A 24,493-nucleotide genomic window follows, 5' to 3' on the forward strand; every position below is an offset into this window, starting at 1 on the left:
ACAAAGTTAACTGTGTTTGAAATGCTCAAAGAAACAAAGGAATTAAGCAAAAAGAATCAAAAAGCTTTAGGCCAAGCCTATCGAAAAAGGAATGAAATAGTACTTTTGGAAATGAAAAACGTAGCAGTGAAATTAGAGATTCAATGGTTTAACAGCAAATTATTTTATTACCATTTCACCTCTGTGTAAAGTCCCAGAAAAAGAAAAGTGATATTCAAAGTCCATGGTTGAACTTTTCTGAGCAGAAAGACCTACATGATGAATAATCCAGTGCATTTTAATGAAACTACAGATCAGACCAGATGAAAAGATCTTAACAGAAGAAAGTAAAAGGAGATACCATAAGAAGGAAAGGGCAGCAGTTGAGTTAAAACTAGAAAGGAAATCAGATAGTAGTGGAATAATAACTTCAAACTGTTGAGAGGAGAGTATTAACTAGAACCATACCCAGTAGAAGTATCAAGAGTAACAATAAGTATTGTGTACTTGAAATTTGCTAAGAGTGGACCTTAAGTGTTCTCACCAGACACACACATAAAGGTAACTGTGAGATGATGGATGTGTTAACTAGCCTGGTTTTGATGATTATTTCATAAAGAATGTGATGTTAAATTTTTAAAAAAGATTGTGAGTACCCCCCAACTTTGGGCTCAAACTCACAACCCAAAAACCAAGAGTCACATAGTCTACTGACTGAGCCAGCCAGGTGCCCCTATGTTCTACAGTTTAAATACACAATTTTGTCAACTACAACAGAGCTAAAAACAATATTTTAATACAAAAACGGCAGTAAAATGAACAAAAACCCAAGCAGTTACTTGAACTTCCTTAAAGTCACTTCTAGAAATACATCCTTTAGAAAACAAATTACCTAAGAAGGCATGTCTGAGATACTCAAAAGAAAAATGATCAAAGTGAACTCAAATAAATATTAATGTTTAAATGTGGGTTGGGTAACAACTAAAATACTGTATAACAAAGGTTGGAAGAGAGATGATGAATTTTACTGTTCTAAGGCCCTCAGTGTTCCAGGAAAGCATTTAACATACTAGTTAGATGTTGAAGATTTCAACACATTTAAGGTTAACGACTAAAAGAATACAAAGGTGTGGAGGGGAAACACAAAAAATCATTGAAATGAAGGCAAAAGTCTTGGACAGAAACTAAAGTGCTGGTGAAATTTCTGACCACTTAATCTGCTCCCTGCCACTCCCCTACTTCCCCCACCAAAAACACACAGGACAAATACGGATAACAAAATTAAAAACCTATGTACAACATCCTAATTAAACTACATGTTTCAGGAACCCCAAATTCGAGCAGATAGAAGACCTGTGTAAACTAGAAACTGAGCAAGGAGAAAGCAACCAGGTTTGTGAAGCACAAAAGCAGGAAACAAACTCACTGGAAAATTCAGGGGATTAGATAGCTCCAGAACAGCACTAAAACTGGATAGGGTTATGCCTTCTCCATTAGCAAGTAAGAGTGCAAAGGGTCTGAGGCAGGTCTGAATGGGCTGAAGTATTTTTGGGCCCATGAACCCTCAAAACTAACCAGTAAAAGCTCTCTTCAGGGTAAAGTCCCTGGAAACAATCAAATACACATCTGAAAACATACAACTTAAAATGCTCAACTCTACACCTAAAGCCTCAACACACACAACTAATCATAATACAGAATGTCAACACACTTCCTCTGTTGATACGTCTAACAGCCAAAAGAAAAAAATAGCAACGTGTAGAAGATTGAGCAACACAAATTGCTAGTTTGATACACTGCACAAGTACAGAAACTGCACCAAAACAGAATACATAAATAACAAAATTTAACTACATAATTGGCCATAAAACAAGTTTAGTATATTTCCCTGGAGTCAAACAGATCATGATCACTGATCAAATGAAATTAACTTAATAATTTAAAGATATACTTCTAAACTCAAAGAAAAACTTGTAATGAACATTTAAAAAAATATTCAGAAGTGAACATTAATGAAATAATGAAAATAAAACTTGTAGGATTCAGAAAATGATGGCATTTTAAAAATCAAAACTTACCAAAACCAACTTAAAAATCCTAAAATATCCTACCACTGATAAGACAATGAACTGGTAGTTAATTTTTCTACAAAAGAAAACTGGAGGTCCAGATGGTTTTATAATTAAGTTCTATCAAATGTTCAAAAAGTGAATTACTTCAATGTTAAGTAATTCAGAGAACAGAAAGGAGAGAATACTCCATAACTCATTCTATGAAGCTAAGCTAAAAACTATGAAAACAAAATAACAGACCAATCTCCAGAGTGCAGATGTTAAGAGTCCTAAGCAAAACATTAGCAATTAAAGTTCAAAAGTGTATTTTAAAAATGATCATGGGGCACCTGGGTGGCTCAGTTGGTTAAGTACCTGATTTCAGCTCAGGTCATGATCTTGCTGTTTGTGGGTTTGAGCCCCGCTTTGGGCTTCGTGCTGACAGCTCAGATCCTGGAGCAGGTTGGATTCTGTGTCTCCCTCTCTCTCTGCCCCTCCCCGGCTCACGCTCTCTCAAAAATAAAAAAAAAAAAATTAAAAACAATTTTTAATTAGAAAAAATGATCATTCTTTAATGATCAAGCTGGCTTTAGCCCAAGAATGTAAAGGTGGCTCAACATTTTAAAACTTTTAAGTGTAATTCGCCACATTATCAAAGTAAAATAAACACAATTTACTTCAAGAGAAAAAAAAACTGATAAACTGCAACCCCCATAATAAAAGCTTAATAAAATAGAAGGAAACTTCCTTTCCCTGATAAAAGAGTAGAAAAACCTAATAAAGTTCAGTATTGTAGGGCTGTCAATACTCCCTAATTAATCTATAAGATACATGATTCTAGTTTTAACCAACCGAGCCACCCAGGCTCCCTATTCTAGTTTTTAAAAGGAAGAAAAAAACCTCCTGGAGTTGTTTTTCTTCCCAAAGAATTTGACAATAATTCTAATATTTAATGAAAGAGCAAAAGGTCAAGGATACTTCTGAAAATAAGACGAGACTTGCTCTACAAGCTATCAAGACCTTTAATCAAGTTACAGCAATTAAAATTAGGTGCCACTTGGCTCTTGGTTAGACAAACTGACCATTGGAATAGCACAGAAAGTCCCAAAATAGACATTTATTTCCATGGAAATTGGCCGTGTAGATAAAGTCCCTGAGGAAAGGATGGATTAATCAATAAACAGTAGAAAGAAACTCGTTATCCTCATAGTAAAAAGATGAAATTATTTCTCACACATACATAAATTCCAAGTGGACTGAAGACAAATATGAGACTTTCTGACTTTTAGAAGAGACTATAAGAAATATCTTAAGACACAGGGCACCTGGCTGGCTCAGTCAGTACAGCATGTTGACTCTTGATCTCAGGGTTGTAGGTTTGGGCCCCATATTGGGTATAGAGATTACCTAAATATAAAATCTTTAAGAAAAAAGAGGGGGTACCTCGGTGGCTCATTCAGAAGAACACTGACTTGATTTCGGAGTTGTGAGTTTGAGCCCTATGTTAGGTGTAGAGATTAATTTTAAAAATATCTTAAGATATTAAAATAACTAAATTTGAACATGTTAAAATTAACAATAGAACTATTCGTATTGTATTATGAAGAACTCTTTAAAAAAAAATTAAAGGACATAAGACACTAGTAAGTATTTCACAGAAGAAACAGGAATGACTAATCATGAAAACATGCTCAACTTATTAGGAAAATGCAAACTAAAGTACAATGAAATGTCATTTTACACCTACCAGATTGGCAAGAATCAAATCTTACAGTAGTAAGCAAATGATAAACTGTATTATAAACTAGCACAACCACTTTGGAAAATAACTACATTATCTTATAAACTGTTACAAAGCTAATCAGGTACATACCTTATAACCAACTCTGCTTCTAGATATATGCTCTAAAGAAATTCTTGAACATCTTTACCAAGAAACTATATATGAATGTTCATTTTAAAATTGTCTGTAAAAGCCAAACAGAAAAAAAAGGAAAACTGTACCCATTATAAGTTATAAAAATGAACTTGTGGAATGAAAAAAAGTTAATGTAAGACTACATACAGTACAATATTATTTTGTATAAAGTTCACCAACAAAAGTAAACATCATATGGGATATGTGTATATAAAACAAAAGGCAAAAACCAACTGATTCTGAACAGTAGTTACCTCTGGGGAGGAGGGTAGGCTGGGTACTGGAATTGAAAAGAAACACTAGGGCACCTGGGGGGCTCAGTCTGTTAAGCGTCCAACTTTGGCTCAGGTCATGACCTCACAGTTCGGGGATTCAAGCCCCGCATTGGGCCCAGTGCTGTCAGAAAGAGCCTGGAGCTTCTTTCAGATTCTGTGTCTCCCTCTCTCTCTTTCTCTACCCCTCTCCCATTCACTGTCTCTCTCAAAAAAATGAATAAACATACAAAAAAAAGTTTGTTTTTTAAACACCAAGGTACAGTCAATAGATCAGAAATGTTCTAGTTCTTAATTAAGGAGTAGGTACACAGGCATTTAATTTTTATTTTTCATTACTTCCATGTTGCATGTATTTCTTATATATAAATCAAACATTACATAAAGAACTATAGTGACCAGTGGTTACCAGAGGTTGGGTGTAGGAGATAGACAAAGTGGGTGAAGGCAGTCAAAAGTTATAAACTTCTAGTTATAAAATAAGTCCTGGGGATGTAACTACAGCGTGGTGGCTGTAGTTAATAATGCTGTATTGTATATTTGAGAGTTTCTAAGAGAGATCTTAAAAGTTCTCACAAGAAAAAACTGTGTGGGGCTGAATCTTTTTGTTACATTTTTTTAAACATGTTTATATTTTGAGAGAGAGCGTGCAAGCAAGGGAGAGGCAGAGAGAGGAGGCACAGAGTCTGAAGCAGGCTCCAGGCTCTAAACTGTTAGCACAGAGCCCAACGTGGGGCTCGAACCCACGAACCATGAGATCATGGCCTGAGCCGACGTCGGACACTTAACAGACTGAGCCACCCAGGTGCCCCTGTGTGGTGATGAATCTTAACTAGATGTATTGTGGTGATTGTTTCACAAAATATACACATACTGAGGGGCATGGGTGGCTCAGTTAGTTAAGCATCTGACTCTTGATTTTGGCTCAGGTCATGATCTGACAGTTTGGGAGTTCAAGCCTCACATCGGGCTACACGCTGACGCCTCGGAGCCTGCTTGGCCTGTCTTGACCCCTCCCTAGCTCACAAACACACACTCTCTCTCTCAAAATAAATAAACATTTATATATATGTGTGTGTGTGTGTGTATATGTATATACATACATACATACATACATACACATACACATATTGAGGGGTTCCTGGGTGGCTCAGTCAGTTAAGTGGCTGATTCTTAATTTTGGCTCAGGTCATTATCTCACAGTTCATGGGTTCAAGCCCACCACTGGGCTCTGGACAGACAGTGTGGAGCCTGCTTGGGATTCTCTCTCTCTCTCTCTCTCTCTCTCTCTCTCTCTCTGCCACTTTCCCACTTGCATATGTCTTCTCTCCCTTTCTTTCTCTCACTTAAAATGAACATTGTATATATTTAAATATATACATATACACACATTGAATTATTATGGTGTACACCTGAAATTAATGTTGTATGTCAATTATATCGCGATTTTAAAAAATTAAAGGGACAAAAAACAGATACCACAGTGACCAGAAATACTTTTATATTGCTAAGACACTATGAAAAAGGAAATCAACTTTCCTTAAATGTATGTATACTACCTTGTAAGAGCAGACATAACAGCTGGTTAGGTTAGCTGGCCAATCACTCATTAGTTATGGATCTTGGACAAGTCACTTAATGTCTTTGAATCTATTTTTTAACTGTAAAATACAGAATTTTTGAAAGATTAAAATGTTATAAAGTGACTGGTACAAACTACATGCTTAAAAAAATTATAGTCATTAATTCTCCCCTCAACTATTATCCAAATTTAAGAAACCCCTTATATTCTAAAGAGTTTGTTCAGGTAGACTGAACTTAGTATGGACCATCAAGTAACTTTTTTAAACAACAAAATCCATAAGATTTTTGTATCAAACAAGGTTATCCTCAAAGGAGCTACATACTTCCTTCATTAAAGTTACTATTGCTCAAGGTGACTAGAAATCTTCCATTGACTTGCAAAAAAATTTTCTATTAAAAAAAAACCCTTATTTTTTGATGGTAGATTTCCCGTTATAACTATAAAATATTTTTAATCAAGTTTGATGAATAAAGTACACATGGCCATAATCAAGTTAAGATTCTAGTCAGAATTAACATCTGACTGTGATGCCTGGCTGGCTCAGTCAGTAGAGCATGCGACTCTTGATCTTGGGGTTGTAAGTTTGAGTCCCACATTGAGTGTAGAGATCACTTAAAATCTTAAAAAAAAATTTTTTTTTATTAAAAAAAAATCAACATATGACTAAGATGAATGATGAGACTAATCCTCTTGGATGCCTTATAAGTAGGCTCTTGGGGCCATTGTCAGAAAAATGTTTAGCAATGCCAACATAATTGGAAAAAAAAAAAAGCAGGGTTACTTACTCAGAAGGGCAACATTCATCCTAACGCATCTTTATGCATTTATCTCATTTCTAGATAGTACAAGTCTGCAGCTGCTGAAGAGACCACTTCTTCATCATTTGCTTAGTGAAACCTTTTATATTAGTTGCCTTTAACCTTTAATATTTGTAAGGATAACAAAAATCTATTTTCAGTTAAACAAAAACATCCTTTATATAAGAAAAAATATTACAGCCAACCTACTAAATCAATTTCAAGGATGGAGAATAAACAATTATATAGTTTTGATAGGATTCTGTAAAAGCCATCAAAAAAATAAGATACAAAGTTACATAGACCTTATAGATGTTGCTATTCATAATACATATATGCAGTATATTTTGAACCAACTGTACTGATGTGAATCCAACTCTGATCTCAGTATTTGGTAGTATATATCATAATTTATTATTTTGATTTGTTGGAGTATTACTACACAATTTATATATGGCTCTAAGAAAATACTATTGCAACTTTTAATTCCACATAAAGAGACAGCCAATGACACACCAATAATAATTTCTTTAGGAGTCTGATGTAAGAAATCACAGGAAACATTCTTAACTTAAAAGATATGAATTAGATTCTTAATGCATTCTCTATAAGACACGAAGAAAAAGGAACAAAGAAAATTCTTAAGTTTACCATTTCCAAGAGGAATTTATGTAATGTCAACAATCTCTTATCTAGGCATTTAACAGCATTATAAATTTGTGTGGGAATTAAGAGAATAAATAATACTCCTTAGAGGGAGTACAATACAAAGTTTATTCAAACACTTAAAATAATTTAAAATAATCAGTTATGCAGAGTACAGTGAAGTTAGTAAAAAAACAATATCAAGTAATTTAAAGTGGCAGTACCATATAGGAAAGCAGTGGCTTTAATGACTTTATGGGAGAACCACACATCTACAATTCTTCTTGAAGAAAAATAATATGTGAACCTTTTTTTAATTTTTTTCCAGAATTTTTCTTTATTTCAGAATGTTATCTCTATTTCAGATCACTGTTTGGTATTCCTATTAACATCAAAGGTTAAAATGAAAGGCCTCACAATTAAGTAGCCATATTGTTTTGATAATGTCATGTCTTTATTCCTATGAATATAATTATCTTTCAATTGCAGGAGTCCTTCAGCCTGATTGTCATTTCCTATCTCAAAAATGTGTCTTTAATAAACTGCGTATATTGATTCCACTATTTATCTTTTCATACTATTGTCAGGTCCTTCAAGACTATGCTCCTAAGTATCTACACATAATATAACAGACAGCTACATGTTTCCTTTACTTCACTTTACTTCCCTTATGAGTAGTTCCTATTTTATGAGTAGCCAGGGTACCAATTTAGTATGTTAGATGACTATAGTATAATAAAAACCAGAAACAAATGTAACACCTTTATGCTCCTAAACTCTACATGTGCTAGGCAGAAATATATTAAAGAAAAAAAGCATTTTAAATAATCTTAGAAACAGTAAGATCAATGAGATCCCCTCTCCCACAAAATAAAAGTAAAACATATTAGTAACCACAGCCAGACAAGCATTATTCACAAGAATTCCATGAGACATAAGAAATAGACAGTTGAAGCCAGGTGTTGAGATTTATTCTCCATATCCAGCTAGTTTATAACCTGTCCAGTGAGTGCTATTGAGTTAAATGCTTTGGGGACTGACTGAAATATGGTTATAGTTACACAAGAGAACACTGATTCAAGTCTAGCAATGACTTATGAACTTGCCTATGAGCTGATAGCAAAAAAAAAAAAAAAAGGCACAATTTAGGAACTTTTAAATCTGCCTCATGAAAGACCTTTATCTGCTAGCCCTCTTACTATTTTTTATTTTTTTGGTCTAATATACCAAATAGGCACTGGCTTTTGTAATGTGGCTTTCTACCCTGCTGTACTGACAAGCCCAGGTTGTTTTGTTTTTTTTTTTAAGTTTTAAAATTTATGTTAAGTAATCTCTATATCCCACATGAGGCATGCTCTCATGACCCTGAGATCAAGAGTAGCATGCTCTTCTGACTGAGCTAGCCAGGTACTCTTGAGGTTGCCTTTTAATGAAGGCCATCAGAGTTACTAGGCAATGAACTTCAGAGTTGGATGGATGGGGGTAATGTTCCTCACTGCCCTCATTCTTTGTGAACCAGATGACTGCCAGCAATGAAACTACACTAAATTCTGAGGCATGACGACAGGAAAATTTAGGAAGGCCTGGAAAAAAGGTACCAAAGTGCATTACAAATACAAAACAGAATATTTTAATATTCTTCATAAATATTTATATAAATATTTACATATAATGAATAGGCCATTTTATAATACTGGTTAAAACCATGAAGAGCTGTTAAATCAATAGGTTTATCAATATCCTGGCTTCAAATTAATGAACAGAAATATTTTCAGTTGAAGCTCAATAAATATACTGGAGGGAATTAATTATACAGAAAAAACAGTAGTTTCAATCTTTCTCTGTTTTTACCAACAATATCTTTTATTGGTAATGATGGGCTTGAACCACATTCTGTAAACCACACTCTGTAAAGAATTTTTGTAAAAATGCATTCATTTTCTGATAATAAAGAAACTCATGTTTGATACTGTTTAAAAAAAAAGAGCAAAATGGAAAGATAATAATCCTGGGCTCAAAACCAAATGATTAAACTAAAGAAATATTTTCAGATTTCTCTCAGTGAGTCATGTAATTGACACCATTTCTTTTCAAGGTGTCTCAACTGGGCACTAGAATAATATTAACTCTAAAGCCATTTCCTCTGATTCAATTTTTGCTAATAAACAAATCTTTCCATATGAGATGAAAAAATGAAGGTATAGATTTATTTAGATGGAATTAGTTCAGCTAGGTATTTGGTGCCCTAACAAGTCAAACTGAAATTAAGCGCTTGGATAGCTCTCCCATAAAGCTTCTGAAAATTCAGCTAGTGGCACTGAGAAAGATTAAACATTTTTTCTACTTCTGTAAATATCCAAGAAATTTAAAAACTGACATCTAGAAAAAAGCAAGGCATAAATTCATCAGCACCAAGTAGAAATGATCTTCAAAAGGAGGTCTCTCATGTATCCTGATATAATATACTTGTGTTGATGAATAGGTTCTAATCACCCCTCTAGGAAAAGTCCACTGCCTACAGTCAACACTTTTAGGCAAAAGGAAAGATAAAACTCAGGCAAAATGGAAATGATTCCATTTTACATTTTGATTTATCCAAAATGTTTTTAAAAAGGGATTTCAAGGTTTTTGTACTTTTTTAAACATTTTTCAGACGAGGTATGATTTCAGGTTAGATTGTTTTCCTTCCCTATCCCATTATTTGCTAAAGTGGGAAGTATCAAATTTATCTTTATTACTAATAATTCTTCAGCTACCATCTAAATGCTGCATTTAGTCACACTACAACAGCTTCCATTTAAAATAAGGCTCTAGCAGTAGTGAAAACTGTTCAAAAGTGATCATACAAAACCTTGGTTGTCTTTCCTGAATATGAAATATGACTAAATTGTTGGTGGCTAGACCTCAAATCACATACAGTCCACCACATTATTCGATCCATGACCTACATCTCGAATTTGGCTAGTTAGACAGGCGCACACAGCTACACCTGCTCCAGCTCTGCAGTGAGACACAGATCCAACCAGCTCCCACCTGTAAAGATATAGGGAAAAGTGTGTTATCCTAAAACAAAGCATGATTTATTTTACTCAAAATGCTAACTGAAAACAAAAACTCCCTATTATTGAGACTGGTTTTGAAAGGCAGCAAGTTTCCTCAGGGAGATAAGATACCCCAAATGTTTTAAATTAATAGCTATGACTGTAAGTATTTTAGCACTCTGGAGTAATTTGCTACTGGAAGATCCCATTAAAGCATATGGAAAACATGAAAATTACCTATTCAGCACTGGGTCAAATGCTTCCACTGTATTTAAGTATGCGTTGCCATTATGACCACCAACTGCAAAGATTCTGCCCATCACTGTTGCGATCCCCACGCCACCCCTGGGAGTGGTAAGTGCTGCTACATAATCCCACTTGTTGCTTCGGGGATCATACCGCTCAACTGAACTCAGAGGAGAATTATCATCAAAACCACCTATATTAAAAAAAAAAAGATTTTTAATAGTACTACATCTCATAGAAATTAACTATTAAATTTCAATCCAATAGCTTCTACAACCAAATCTTCTGACATTTTAAAAAATAGAGAAAATCCAGGAAAAAATTCACCCCAATGCCCATCATCACTACCAAGTCCAATCAGACATTTTCTACAATTCGAGATAATTTAGATAGTATTTTACCTCATTACTAAGATTAAAAATCTTAAAGTGGAAAAACTCGAAGTCCCTGTCTCTAAGCAGATAATTTAGAAGAAAAAACCCCCACAAACATTTATATAATTTGTCCTTAAGCCTCCTAGAGGTAAGGAAGATAGTACCGAGATTCCTTCTCTATGTGTACAGTGTGTATCATATTTTTAAACAGAGGGCTTGAGAAGAGAATAAACTACCACTGAATCATTTGACTCACTTAGATATGTTAAAGTTTTCCAACTGTTTCCCTTAATACTGTTAATGGCCTTCATAATTACAGAGATGGCTATGACTGAATTTCCACCAATTTTTGCCAAAACTACATCTTCATGCTACATATTCTAGATGATGACAGTCCTCTCCATATATCATTCTAACAATGTTACTTATTATATTCCTGAGGGTTTTTTCCTTTAAAGATAACTGTGCCTCTTTTTAGACTCCATCTCAGTCTACATGAGTAATAACTCTCCTGAGCAAGTAAGCCTATTTTCCTGAGGACAGGAAGTATTGCTATAACGATCAGTCTATTTAGAAACAAGGTCAGTAAAAAAAAAAAAAAGCAACAACCAACAGTTAACTCTCTAATGGATTTAACTTTACTAAATCAACTTAAGTGAGGTAAAATTCACCAATTTTATGTGCATAATTCAATAAATATTGACAAATGCATACAGTAGTATCATTACCACCATGACCAAGATAGGGACAGCTCTCCTAAACAGGGAGCTGTGAGAGACAGCAGTGGTGTGCTGCAAGAACTCTGGTTTCTCATAGACTCAAGTTCAAATTCCAGCTTTGTCAGTAGTACAGGCATGTGACTATGAGTAATTTATTCATGCTGAGTCTCTGCTACCTCACAAAGCTATGATGGTCAGATAGGATCTGAAGGTAAATTATGTTATTTCTTTTCTTTAATACACATAAGCACATAGAAACATTACTTCTATTACTTGCAGATACTTCAATGCTAATACTATCCCACATTTCCTTATCAAGAACTGTAAGTTATGTAACACTAAACATTTTACATTTACATAACACATCATGTAAGATAAGTTCACATTATGTTTATGTTATGTTTCTCTGTAAAGAAGGGAATTAGCAATCACAATATTGCTATCTATTAACTGGGTAGCTACAAAGTACCAGATGCAGTTTGAGATGCTTCATATATATTATCGCTAATTCTTAGAATAAGTCTTTCAAAGATAATTCTCATTAATCCTCATTAGTAATTCTATTATTCCCATTTCATAGTTCTTTAAAACCCTGCTAATGAAAGTGTGCTGAATGGACCAGAAGCAGCATTGATTATCACTTGGGAGCTCTTAGAAATACAGAATCTGGGCTCCTTCCTTGCAGTTTAACAGTATCTCCAGAATATTCATATGCATATTAAAGTTTGAGAAAGCACTGCCCTATGGTTCCTTCCAATTCTGCAGTTCAGTGAGTCAAAAAGCATTTGCTTAAAGAAGTCAACATAATTCCCTTGAAATGAAGATGAGAAAAAATGTCTTAGATCTTTAAAGATCTATTATAGCAAAGCACATTTGTGTCCTTACACTAAAAAACATATATCTTAAGTATAATCTTCTACTCTAGATATATTTGCTACTCCTAGTAAAAATATGACAGTAGAAATTTTAAACATGAAAGATGAAGATGTAAACAAAAAAGCATGAATGTGAACCTTAATAATTCAAAAGCAAATCTTAGGACTAATTCCACTTGAGCCTAACTGCAACATAATCTGTGTTATTGTGTTGTCCTATGACACTATCATTGTATATCCTTCAATAAATTAAACTAGAGAAATACCATCCACTCACCAACAACATATAAGCAACCATGGAGCTCACTAACTCCATTGCCTGCTCTTCGTTGACCCATTTCTTTAACTTCTATCCACTTATCCAGATGTGGATCATACCTCTCCACACTAGATAAAGAAGCAACTCCATCATTGCCACCTACTGCATAAACATGGTTCTAAATAAAGAAAAAATAAAAACACATGACATTAGATTTTTAAATGATTTATATGTGGTCTTAATGGTAGACTGGACTGTGCAAGAAAGCAGTGTTTCATGACATAATATGGTGTGCAATCAATCTCTGCATCCTGGAGAAATGAATATAGCAGACTTTTCCTTATTTGGTTAGGGATGTGACATGATGCAATCCAATAAGCAAACTGCCACATAACTTACTATAAGAGCCACAGAGCCAACTCCTCCACGGGGAGTATTCATTGGTGCCACTGTACTCCATTGATCAGATTCTATATCGTATCTCTCTACATCATTGAAGCAAGTGTTGTCATCTAACCCTCCAATTGCATAAATTGGACCTCCCAAGGAGGCCAAGGCTATGCCTCGCCTGCAAAGACAATAAAAACACACTTTAGCATCCAGTTGTGTTTCCAGGAAAAAAGTAGTGAAAATATCATGCTAACAGGAAGTCGTTTACTTTGTTAAACCTCAGTGTTTTTTCCCAATTATTTTTAGATTTATCAAAGCTTCTAAACAGATGACTACAAGGCTGCCAAACTGTATGACTCTATATGAACAGTGCCCTCTGGAGTTTTATAATATGCAGCCTACACAGGTTACTTTAAACTCAAATGAAATAAAGTAAAACCCAACAAAATACCATCAGTGGAGTCCAAAACATTCAATTAGCAAAACACACAGCTGCATAATAAGAGATTAATGAACTGACACGTATTTTGCTATGGAGGTCAGAAGTCAATCTCAATTCTAAATTAATGTAATTGCAGAGCACGTGTTATTGTTTTTTTTTTTAATTGTTTAATGTTTATTTATTTTTGAGAGAGAGAGAGACACAGCGTGAGCAGGTGAGGGGCAGAGAGAGAGGGAGACACAGAATCCGAAGCAGGCTCCAGGCTCTGAGCTGTCAGCACAGAGCCTGACGCAGGGCTCCAACTCACAAAGTGTGAGATCATGACCTGAGCGAAGTCTGACACTTAACCAACTGAGCCACCCAGGTGCCCATCAGAGCACGTGTTTTGATGCAGGGTTTCACTGTACCACACAAAAGAATCAATTTTTATATTACATGATTTATATCACATTGGTTTACTTCTGATGGGCATTTATTTCTCTTTTTGAAAAGAAGGAGACAGCCCTTGTTAAAAGCTAACTCACTGTAATGGTGACCAGAAAAAAAATTCCATCAATTTCTTAAAAAACACATTCAAAGCAATCAAAATTTAAACTATTCTAAAACTGGGGCGACTGGGTGGCTCAGTCAGTTAAGCGGCCAACTTTGGCTCAGGTCATGATCTTGCGGTCCGTGAGTTCGAGCCCCGCGTAGGGCTCTGTGCTGACAGCTCAGAGCCTGAAGCCTGTTTCAGATTCTGTGTCTCCCTCTCTCTGACCCTCCCCCATTCATGCTCTGTCTCTCTCTGTCTCAAAAATAAATGTTAAAAAAAAAAAAAAGATTTAAACTATTCTGAAACTATAATCCGTCCCTGAGTTGGTATGTACTTTGGATAAAGCAGTATATTTTATAAACATCTACTACCTTGCTTCTTCATCTGTAACCCATTTGAGAAAGGAGCAGACATGGGTGGTATTGAGTTAATATAGGTAAAGCACTTAGAATGGCAACTGGCCCATATTTAGTGCTATGTATTAGCTATATTACTGGAGAGCACAGCTGTTTAACTGAGATTCTAACTCCTTAATTAAAGAGAATCCTAGGAAGAATTCTTAAAGATAATGTTGTTACTCATTTTCAGTCCCCTTAACCTCTTTTCTCTTGAGTATCAAGCAATGACTTACAAAATACTGTGGCAATAAAAACTCACAGGTGTGTGAATATGTGTGTGCATGCTAGGACATACAGGTGTTATATCGTGGCAGACGTGTGCCAGATAAATCTCCCTCCCCACCACCATCCCAAACCACAAGAGCATATGACATATTAGCTATCTCCTACTACTCAAAACTCTGTTGATCTTCATGAAATCACACGTGTGAATTCCCTCCTAAATCTCTGGCTGGTACTATTCTGTTTCCTTTATCAGCGCCTTCTTTTCTACTTCATCATCAAATTCTGAAGTTCCCTAAGGCCTCTTATCACTTTTACTTTCTCTCCCAAGGTAATTTCATTCCTTCCATGGATTTATGGTAACATTTATTTATATTTCTAATAAATGTAATGGAGCATTCTGTAATTCCTCCCAGTGAATTACATGAATTATATGTGTATTTGTTAAAATAATATCTATTTTGCACCACATGGGAGATTAAATTAGATTACCTTTTCCTTTTCCTTTTTCAAATTCACAAATTCAGCAAATAGAGTGAGGATGTCAAAGACAGCTCAATAATTCACATAAACCTAGATATGAGAGTAATTCTGCCTTCTTGATTCAGAGTGAAAACGTAATGGAAGAAAAAGAGTTATCTGGATAAATACTGAAAATCTTGCCTAAGAGCAGCTTTGTACAGAGAATAAAATTCAAAACACCTTAATTTTATCTTGCAATTTTATTTAAAGAAACAAACCCAAACTAGTAAAACCTAACTTCAAATATTGAGGTTTATATCAAGGTTTGCAAACTGTAGCAACATTCTGTAAGAGTTAAAAATGGCTAATACGAAAATGAACAATTTTATTATTTTTTTTAATGTTTTTGTTTTTTTGAGTGAGTGAGGAAGGGGCAGAGAGAAAGGGAGACAGAGGATAAACAGCAGGCTGTGCACTGATGGTGGGACTTGAACCCACAAACCATGAGATCATGACCTGAGCCGAAGTCAGACACTTAACCAACTGAGCTACCCAGGCGCCTCGTGATGAGCAATTTTAAACTGAACTGCACATGGGGATACACTAACATCTAATTTTCTATTTTTAATTAATTTAACACAAAATGTTTTTAACTGGGTTTTCTTCTCATGTTATAGTATGAGATATTAGATGGAAATGTGAAGAGAGTTCTGCTGAAAAGAGATTTTTAGCTTTTCTTTTTTCTTCACAAGGAGAAAGAATCCTAGGGAAGAAAAAAACTGGTCTTAAAATACACTATTACTTGTCACTTACCTAGAAATAACATTTTAATACTTTAATAGAACTGAATTTATGCTACATAGTAACTACCAATAGCTTAAATTATAATGCATAGATTAAAACATGGGAGAAAATTCTAAAGTACACTTTTAATTTTTATACCCTTGCCTTTTTATCATGATGCTAAGCTGGTTTTTAGCCAAGACTTGGACCAACATGTGAGGCCTGAAACCATAAAAATCCTACAAGAGAGCAAAGGCAGTACTTTCTCTAACGTTGATCATAGCAACATCTTTATACTTATGTCTCCTGAGGCAAGGGAAACAAAAGCAAAAATAACCTACTAGGATTACATCAAAATAAAAAGCTTCTGCGCAGCAAAGGAAACAACCAACAAAACTAAAATATATTGAATGGGAGAAGATACCTGCAAATGACATATCCAATAAAGGGCTAGTATCCAAAATATATGAAGAACTTACACAACACCAAAATAATAATAATAATAATAATAATAATCCAATTTAAAAATGGGCAGAAGACACACACAGACATTTCTCCAAAGAAGACATCCAGATGACCAAAAGACACATGGAAAGATGCTCAACATCAATGATCATCAGGGAAATGCAAATCAAAACCACAATGAGATACCACTTCACGCCTCTCAGAATGGCTGAAAATCAAAAACAGAAGAAACAACAATGTTGGCAAGGATACGGAATAAAAGAAATCCTTGTGCATTGATGGGAATGCAAACTGGTGCAACCACTATGGAAGACAGTACGGAGGTTCCTCAAAACATTACAAATAGAACTACCCTAATATCCAGTACTGGGTATTTACCCAAAGGATATAAAAACACTAATTTGAAGGAAAATATGCATCCCTATGTTTACTGCAGCATTATTTATAATAGCCAAGCTATGGAACCTGACCAAGTATCCATCAATAGATGAATGGATAAAGAAGATGTGGTATATACATACAAAAAATATTACTCAACCATAAAAAGGAATGAAATCTTGCTATCTGCAACAACACAGATGGAACTAGAGAGTACAGTGCTAAGCAAAATAAGCCAGCCAGAGAAAGATAAATACCGTATGATTTCACTCATATGGGGAATTTAAGAAAATAAAACAAAGGAACAAAGGAACAAAAAAAAAGGAGAAACAAACCAAAAAACAGACTCTTAAATATAGAGAACAAACAGATGGTACCAATGGGGAGGTGGGTAGGGAACGGGTGAAACTGTTAAATCATTATATTGTACACCTGAAACTAACATAACACAGTATGGTAACTACACTGGAAGTAAAATAAAATTTAAAAATCCTCTCTCCAAACCAAAAATCTTCAACAATTTTTTATATGACACAGTTTTCAGGTTTCTTACTAACCTGCTAGTCCTTGCATGCATCCCAGGTTATAACTCTCACATTTACAACAATTTTTGTGTGCACCCATTTGCCATAATTATTTTCAAATGATAAACATATATTACTGTATTAGCAGGTTAAATTCATTTAAAAAATCCAATCAGAATAAATTTAAAAGGATGCAATAAAAAAGTATAGAGTCTAACTTTTATTACCATCTCCCAAATGATGTTGTATATATCCCACTGAGACCCCAGCTATAGATACAGACAGATCAGCATAAAGAATACCACTACAATCTTCCTTGATATAAAGACTCCACTTCTCAAGACAGGCAACTACACTGTATTCATTTTCCTTTTCTTTCTTTCTTTCTTTCTTTCTTTCTTTTTTTTTTTAAGAGCTGTGCTTCATATTGGTTCATGTACTTTTCTCCATAAGAAACATAAATTAATTGCAAACCTGGTTTTCCACCATGTTGTACTGGTATATTTCATAATATCTAAAGCAGGCTTTTAACCTGTAACCTTAATATTTTTAAGTATTACTGCCTATCAATTTAGAGTATGTTTGGTCTACTATGCTTTTGAACCTTGATACCACCTTAAGATACCTGAAAATTCGATAGAATAGTCATTAAAAAAATTCTGAACAGGCTAGTCAACATCCACTAAGTCATGCTACTGCAAATCTTTCTCCTCTTTAGACTGATCCACTTAGCAACATATATTTCAATTTACTGTAGGTGAAAAGTTTAAATATTAATGCTAATAAAAAATAAGTAAAAAATGGGGCGCCTGGGTGGCGCAGTCGGTTAAGCGTCCGACTTCAGCCAGGTCACGATCTCGCGGTCCGTGAGTTTGAGCCCCGCGTCAGGCTCTGGGCTGATGGCTCGGAGCCTGGAGCCTGTTTCCGATTCTGTGTCTCCCTCTCTCTCTGCCCCTCCCCCGTTCATGCTCTGTCTCTCTCTGTCCCAAAAATAAATAAAAAACGTTGAAAAAAAAAATTAAAAAAAAAAAAAAAATAAGTAAAAAATGAGAGATATTTTCTTAACATGTTAAAATACCATGCCTTAGTCCTAAAGCCAGTATCTCATTTACTAGGGAAACATCAGAGACATTTCTACTAAGATCAAGAATAAGATAGAAATGCCTACTATCTCTGCTACTATTCATGCTGAATTAGATTAATAGCCAATATAACTAGATAAGAAAAACCAATTCAAAGCATAGGAATATGTGGAAAAACTGGCAAAAGTTGAATAAGGTCTACGGATTAATTAATATCTTTGTATTAATGTTAGTTACCTGGTTCAAATAATTGTACCACAATGGTGTAAGATGTCAACATTACAGGTACTAGGTAAAGAGTATATACAGCAGGATTTCTCTATCTCAGCACTACTGACATTTGGGGCTAGAAAATTCTTTGCTGTGGGGAGCTTTCTTGTGCATTACAGGATTTTTAGCAGCATCCTTAGCCTCTCTCAACTAGATGCCAGCAACAACTCCCCCAACATCCCCGACCCCAAACTATGACAACCAAAAATGTCTCCAGGTATTGCCAAGCATTCCAAAATGGGAGTGAAATCATCTTTAGTTGAGAACCATTGGTATACAGGAACTCTACTATTTTTGCAACTTTTCTGAAAACCTAAAATTATTTCAGAGTTAAAAGTAAAAAAAAAAAAAAAAAAGTCAATGCTCAGGTTTACATGGAAACTATATCAATTGTTACTATATTCTAAAATATAAAAATTTAAAATATATTCTCAATGGATGCTTTAACAAAATGTGTTTAAGAAGGTATTTTAAGTTTCTAAAAGTATAAAAAGCAGAAAATTAGCCCTTTAAATTATTGGGAGCTTTATTTTCCAACAAATCAAAAAAAATTTCCATGCTGATTCACCTCTTTGTGTTCATTGAAGCCTTCATCATCCATTTATTAGTGAGAGGATCAAACATCTCCATGCTACCTAAATGTTCATTGCCATCATGTCCACCTACTGCATATACTTTACCTGTCAAATAGAGAAGCATTTTCATTTGATTCCAAGTAAGTAAACTGTTATATAGATTTATACTCAACATCTAATTAGAATAGCATGAGAATTTCAAACTATTCTTCTGTTCAACATCATGAATTAATGTCAGTTAAATAGTCAAATTAAAATAATTATAAGCTTCTACTTAATAAAATGCCTGGAATGTGCTGCTGTATATGAAGTTACTTAAATGCTCAAACACTATCCTACCTTAGGTTTCCCAACTTATTACTTAGTAGATGAAATCACTAATCATGCTTTCAAAGAATGTTTGATAAAATTTTTAAAATGCTCAGTATGTTAAAGAAAATACAAAATTCAATACATATGATCAAACTTTTTCTAAATGAAATTATTAAAAATACACATACAATAACTGTAAAGATTATATACAAAAATGTCAACTAGGATTATTTCTGGGTGTTTGGATTATAGATGATTTTTACTTATTAGAATGTTTTCAAATTTCCCCCAAAAAAGCTTCTATAATCAGAAAAAAAGTTAATTTTTCAAGTCTCCTAACAATTTATCCATGTTTCTGTAATTATTTCATTTTCAGTAACCAGTAAAAATATATATATAATTTCAATAATAAATATATAGAAAAAAGCTGATATATATTTGAGTTCAATAAACACTTTTCCTTAGTTTATTTTGCAAATATAACTCAAAAGAGTTTAACTCTTTATTTTAACTCCCTTCTCCCTACTACTCATCTCCCACTGAAGCATCTACATGCAAGAGATTGTTCGCTGAGCATCTATGGGCATAAGGCAAGTAAATAATCACCACCCAAATATTTTATTGATAATATTGAAACATTTTATAATTTAGCAATTTTCTTACAGAAAGAAATTGTCAAAGTTTACATATTTATAAAAAGTGTTATCATCATGTGCTATGACTTAAGACAATAATGGACCTACCTTCCACAGAGATTACACCGACGTGTCGCCTTCGACTATTCATTTCTGGCCCAAAAAACCAACTATTTTTGTTGATAGAATAGCATTCAATACTGCGAAAGGGGTCACCAGATCCACCTCTACCACCTACACAAAACAGCACACCTGAAGGTAAAGCCACAAAATAGAGATCAAAATTATAGCTCCCTAATTTTTTAAAAATTAGTGTGGAAAAAATACTTAGAAAGTCAAAATTTTGATGAACTGCTAAAAAAATGAGTTACCTGGATAACTTCAATGTCATTGTTACTAAAAAATCTGATTTTCTTTATACATCAGCTATCTCTGTTTGCAAACATCTCATTATAGTATGGTTTAGATCTTCACCCACTCTGTAAAATTTCTGTTGCTAAGGTCATAACTATATCCAGTAAACTCCTAAGTTAATTTCTTATTGAATACAACTGCCACATTTGATATGTTGATCACCCTGTTTGGGGGAAACTCCTTAACTCTTCTGATTTCCATAATATCAAGGTTTCCTTTTGTCTCCAATAATTTCTCTTTCACATGTTTCCCATATTTCATCCTTAGCCTACTTCTCACATACTTCATGATCACACAGGAAAAGTACATTCATTCCTTGATTTTAAATTCCATCTGTATCATAATGCCTTCCAAGCTAGATATCTAAGCCACATTTCTACTTGATGTCCGATGTAGTAGTCTTTTGGCTTTCAGACTGTCAACAGAGTAAACTAATTACAAGACTCTTTCAACAGCTTTCCATTACCTACATCAGTAGTTCTTAAAAACTTTAGTGAATGTCACTAAACTATATGCATTTAAAAATGGTTAAGGGTGCCTGGATGGCTCAGTAGATTAAGTGTCTGGCTCTTGATTTCAGCTCAAATCGTGATCTCACAGTTCGTGGGATGGAGCCCCGTCTCCAGCTCTGGCTCTGCATTGACAGTGGAGAGCCTGCTTGGGATTCTCTCCTCTTTCTGCCCCTTTCCTGCTTCACACACTCACTCTCTCTCCCTCTTTCTCTCTCTCTCTCTAAATGGATAAACACTTTTTTTAAATGGTTAAAATGGCAATTTTTATTTTATACATATTTCACTGCAATCTAACAAATATCAAAACTTCAGTGAAGTTTACAGAATCATCTGGAAGGCATAAACCAGATTTATGGGCCTGACCCCCAGAGTTTCTGATTCAATAGGTGTGGAGTAGATCCAAGAATTTGTATTCCTAACAAGTTCCCAAGTGAATGCTGATGCTGCTGGGCCAGGGGCCACCACTTCCTTTATACTTTCAGAACCAATGCCCTACAAGATAAAGCCAGCACAGCATAAAGGCCTTGTTGCACTGTCTAACCTGATCTTCTCCCTCTCTTTCTCTTAAATTTCATGTTTCTGCAACATGCATACAGTGCTCATCCTCAATGGTTCCAATGGCAATTTTTGGTAATATCATTCACTTAACACAGTTTAGAAATGATTATGCTGATATCTGTCTCCAGAGTCCAAGATAGGTTAGGACTATATGTTAACTTATATTTTGTACTAATCAGGGCTATCACAGTGCCTGGTATGTACTAGACATTCAAGAGATGCAAAAGGAACCGAATACCCCTTTCCTTAACTGGCACCTAGGAAAACGTCTGTTTATTATTCAAAACTAAGGTTTACTTTCTCTATAAAACCTTTTCTGACCCTTCCAAGGTAAAAATAACCACTCTTTTGTGTTTCCCATTATACTTGTGAATATATCAACGTCCCTTTAATACTTCAGTGCATTTTTTTATTCACATGTCTATTTCCCTAGATCAGACTGCATGTTCTCTCAAAATAGGGCTGGCTATGTGTATCTGCATTTCTGATGCCTGCCCCAGAACTTGGCATGTGGTAGGCACTAGATAAATATTTGCCAAATGACTACATTAAAAAAATGTCTAAAACTGCTTTGCCATCTTTTCCAATTCAATATTTTTTTAATTTTTTTTAATTTATTTTACTTTTGAGAGAGAGAGAGACAGAGTGTGAGCAGGGGAGAGGCAGAGAGAGTGGGAGACACAGAATCCGAAGCAGGCTCCAGGCTCTGAACTGTCAGCACAGAGCCCAATATGGGGCTTGAACTCATGAACCGTGAGATCATAACCTGAGCCAAAGTCGGACGCTTAACCGACTGAGCCACCCAAGCGCCCCACTAATTCACTATTTTTATTTGTTTAAGTTTATTTATTTTTGAGAGAGAGTGAGCATGGGGAAGGGGCAGAAAGAGAGGGAAAAAGAGAATCCCAAGCAGGCTCTGCACCGTCAGCACAGAGCCCAACACGGGGCTCGAACCCACAAACCATGAGATCATGACCCGAGCCAAAACCAAGAGTCGGACAACCAACTGACTGAACCACCCAGGTGCCCCCTTAGAATTAAGTTTGGGCATACATAACCAATATTCAGATACCATAAAGAACCTTCAAGTAGGTGATAAAATGAATAATTTCATTACCAGCAGTATGTTTCCTTGGAGTAGTCCGAATGGAATATTCAAAGTCAGGTACTGCTCTGCTACTCAGATGAAGATGGTAATTTCTTGCTTCATCCAATAAATCTCTACATTTTAGATTTTGCTTGACAATCTGTTCTTTTGCCACAACACCCATAAGAAAATCAACTGGCAACAGCGGCAGACGAACCTAAGATCATGAATAGTTGTGAATATGAAGTTTAAGTTGTAATTAGAGAGCTCATTCTCTACTTCAACTGTAGTATGTTTATGTTCTCTTTTTTAAACTCATTTACCTCACAAAGCCTTTCTAACATGTGAGTGAAGTTCAATGAGCCAAGTTCTATAGTGATTTTTCAGTACGGTGCACTGATGAAATCAAATTATATGTTAAATGCATCTTCTCCTCTTTAAAAACAGATTTAAGTAGACTGGATAAAATAATTCAATGTCTTCATTCAAGTTACTTACTTCCAAAAATGGTTGTGTCAGAATCACAAGGCCACACTGCTGCTAGAGAAAAGGTGCAATCAAAACAAAATCGCTATGTTTTGTTCTTTTGCCTTTTAAAGCTAAGACTGAACAAATGGAAATGTGATTTCTTTCTAAAACAGAAACAGTCATAATATTAAACAAGCGTTGTTTTCTTCAAATCAATGACCTTGTAAGGTTATATACTAAATCAGGGATGCATCCCTTCTTTCAGTAGAGGCACTCACCATTCTTCCCTTAAAGATGCACTGATTTTCTAGCGAATAAAGCGGATGATCAAACCAGGAAATATGATTTTGAGTTAAAAGTATATAAGCATTCACACAAATAAGATATAGCTTCAAGATAATAAAACTTTTTGTTTTTGTTGACAAACATATTCAAAGTAATTCTAAGGCCTATTATCTCCCGATCCAAGTTACCCTGTTGACAATAAGTAGATAAACAAATAAATAAAAAACAGCCATGTTTCTGAGGTTACAAAAGTAAAACTGTGGTGAGAAAAGAAAATGGAAAGTGATGTCTTGTGGTTCTTTCCAAATAAGAAATTCACTAAAATTTAGAAACTTCATCATAAAACAATAGTTATTTAGAGCTGTTTCCTCAGAACCATTTTCTATCAACATAAATAAAATATTCAGTACTGCAATCTCAAAGGGCTATTTTATTTTATTTTATTTTTTTAATTTTTATTTTTTTAAAAAAATTTTTTTTAACGTTTATTTATTTTTGAGACAGAGAGAGACAGAGCATGAACGGGGGAGGGTCAGAGAGAGAGGGAGACACAGAATCGGAAGCAGGCTCCAGGCTCTGAGCCATCAGCCCAGAGCCCGATGCGGGGCTCGAACTCACGGACCATGAGATCGTGACCTGAGCTGAAGTCGGAGGCTTAACCGACTGAGCCACCCAGGCGCCCCTCAAAGGGCTATTTTAAACATTCATGTTAGGGGTGCCTGGGTGGCTCAGTGGGTTAAAATTGCGACTTCAGCTCAGGTCATGATCTCACGACTCGTGAGTTCAAGCCCTGCATCAGGCTCTGTGCTGACAGTCAGAGCCTGGGGCCTGCTTCAGATTCTGTGTCTCCCTCTCTCTCTGACCCTCCCCAACTTGTGCTCACTCTCCCTCAAAAGAAAAGAAAAGAAAAGAAAAGAAAAGAAAAGAAAAGAAAAGAA

At 35.0% G+C, this 24,493-nt stretch overlaps 1 protein-coding gene across 2 annotated transcripts in view; it reads right to left on the reverse strand.

The window, feature by feature from the left end:
- Nucleotides 1–7,357: 7,357 nt before the first annotated feature.
- The window catches only part of KLHL8 (kelch like family member 8), a 57,394-nt gene continuing 40,258 nt past the window's right edge, over nt 7,358–24,493 (reverse strand). For both annotated transcript variants that reach the window (XM_049630844.1, XM_049630845.1), the window contains 7 exons: nt 22,833–23,019; nt 20,340–20,483; nt 19,278–19,389; nt 13,161–13,329; nt 12,780–12,939; nt 10,526–10,727; nt 7,358–10,280 (listed from right to left, as the gene is read on the reverse strand). In XM_049630844.1, the coding sequence (XP_049486801.1) occupies nt 10,157–10,280; nt 10,526–10,727; nt 12,780–12,939; nt 13,161–13,329; nt 19,278–19,389; nt 20,340–20,483; nt 22,833–23,019 (1,098 nt within the window). In that variant the 3' untranslated portion in view covers nt 7,358–10,156. The remainder of the gene's footprint in view (nt 10,281–10,525; nt 10,728–12,779; nt 12,940–13,160; nt 13,330–19,277; nt 19,390–20,339; nt 20,484–22,832; nt 23,020–24,493) is intronic.

The sequence above is a fragment of the Panthera uncia genome, chromosome B1 (genome assembly GCF_023721935.1).
Source record: "Panthera uncia isolate 11264 chromosome B1, Puncia_PCG_1.0, whole genome shotgun sequence".
NCBI lineage: Eukaryota > Metazoa > Chordata > Mammalia > Carnivora > Felidae > Panthera > Panthera uncia.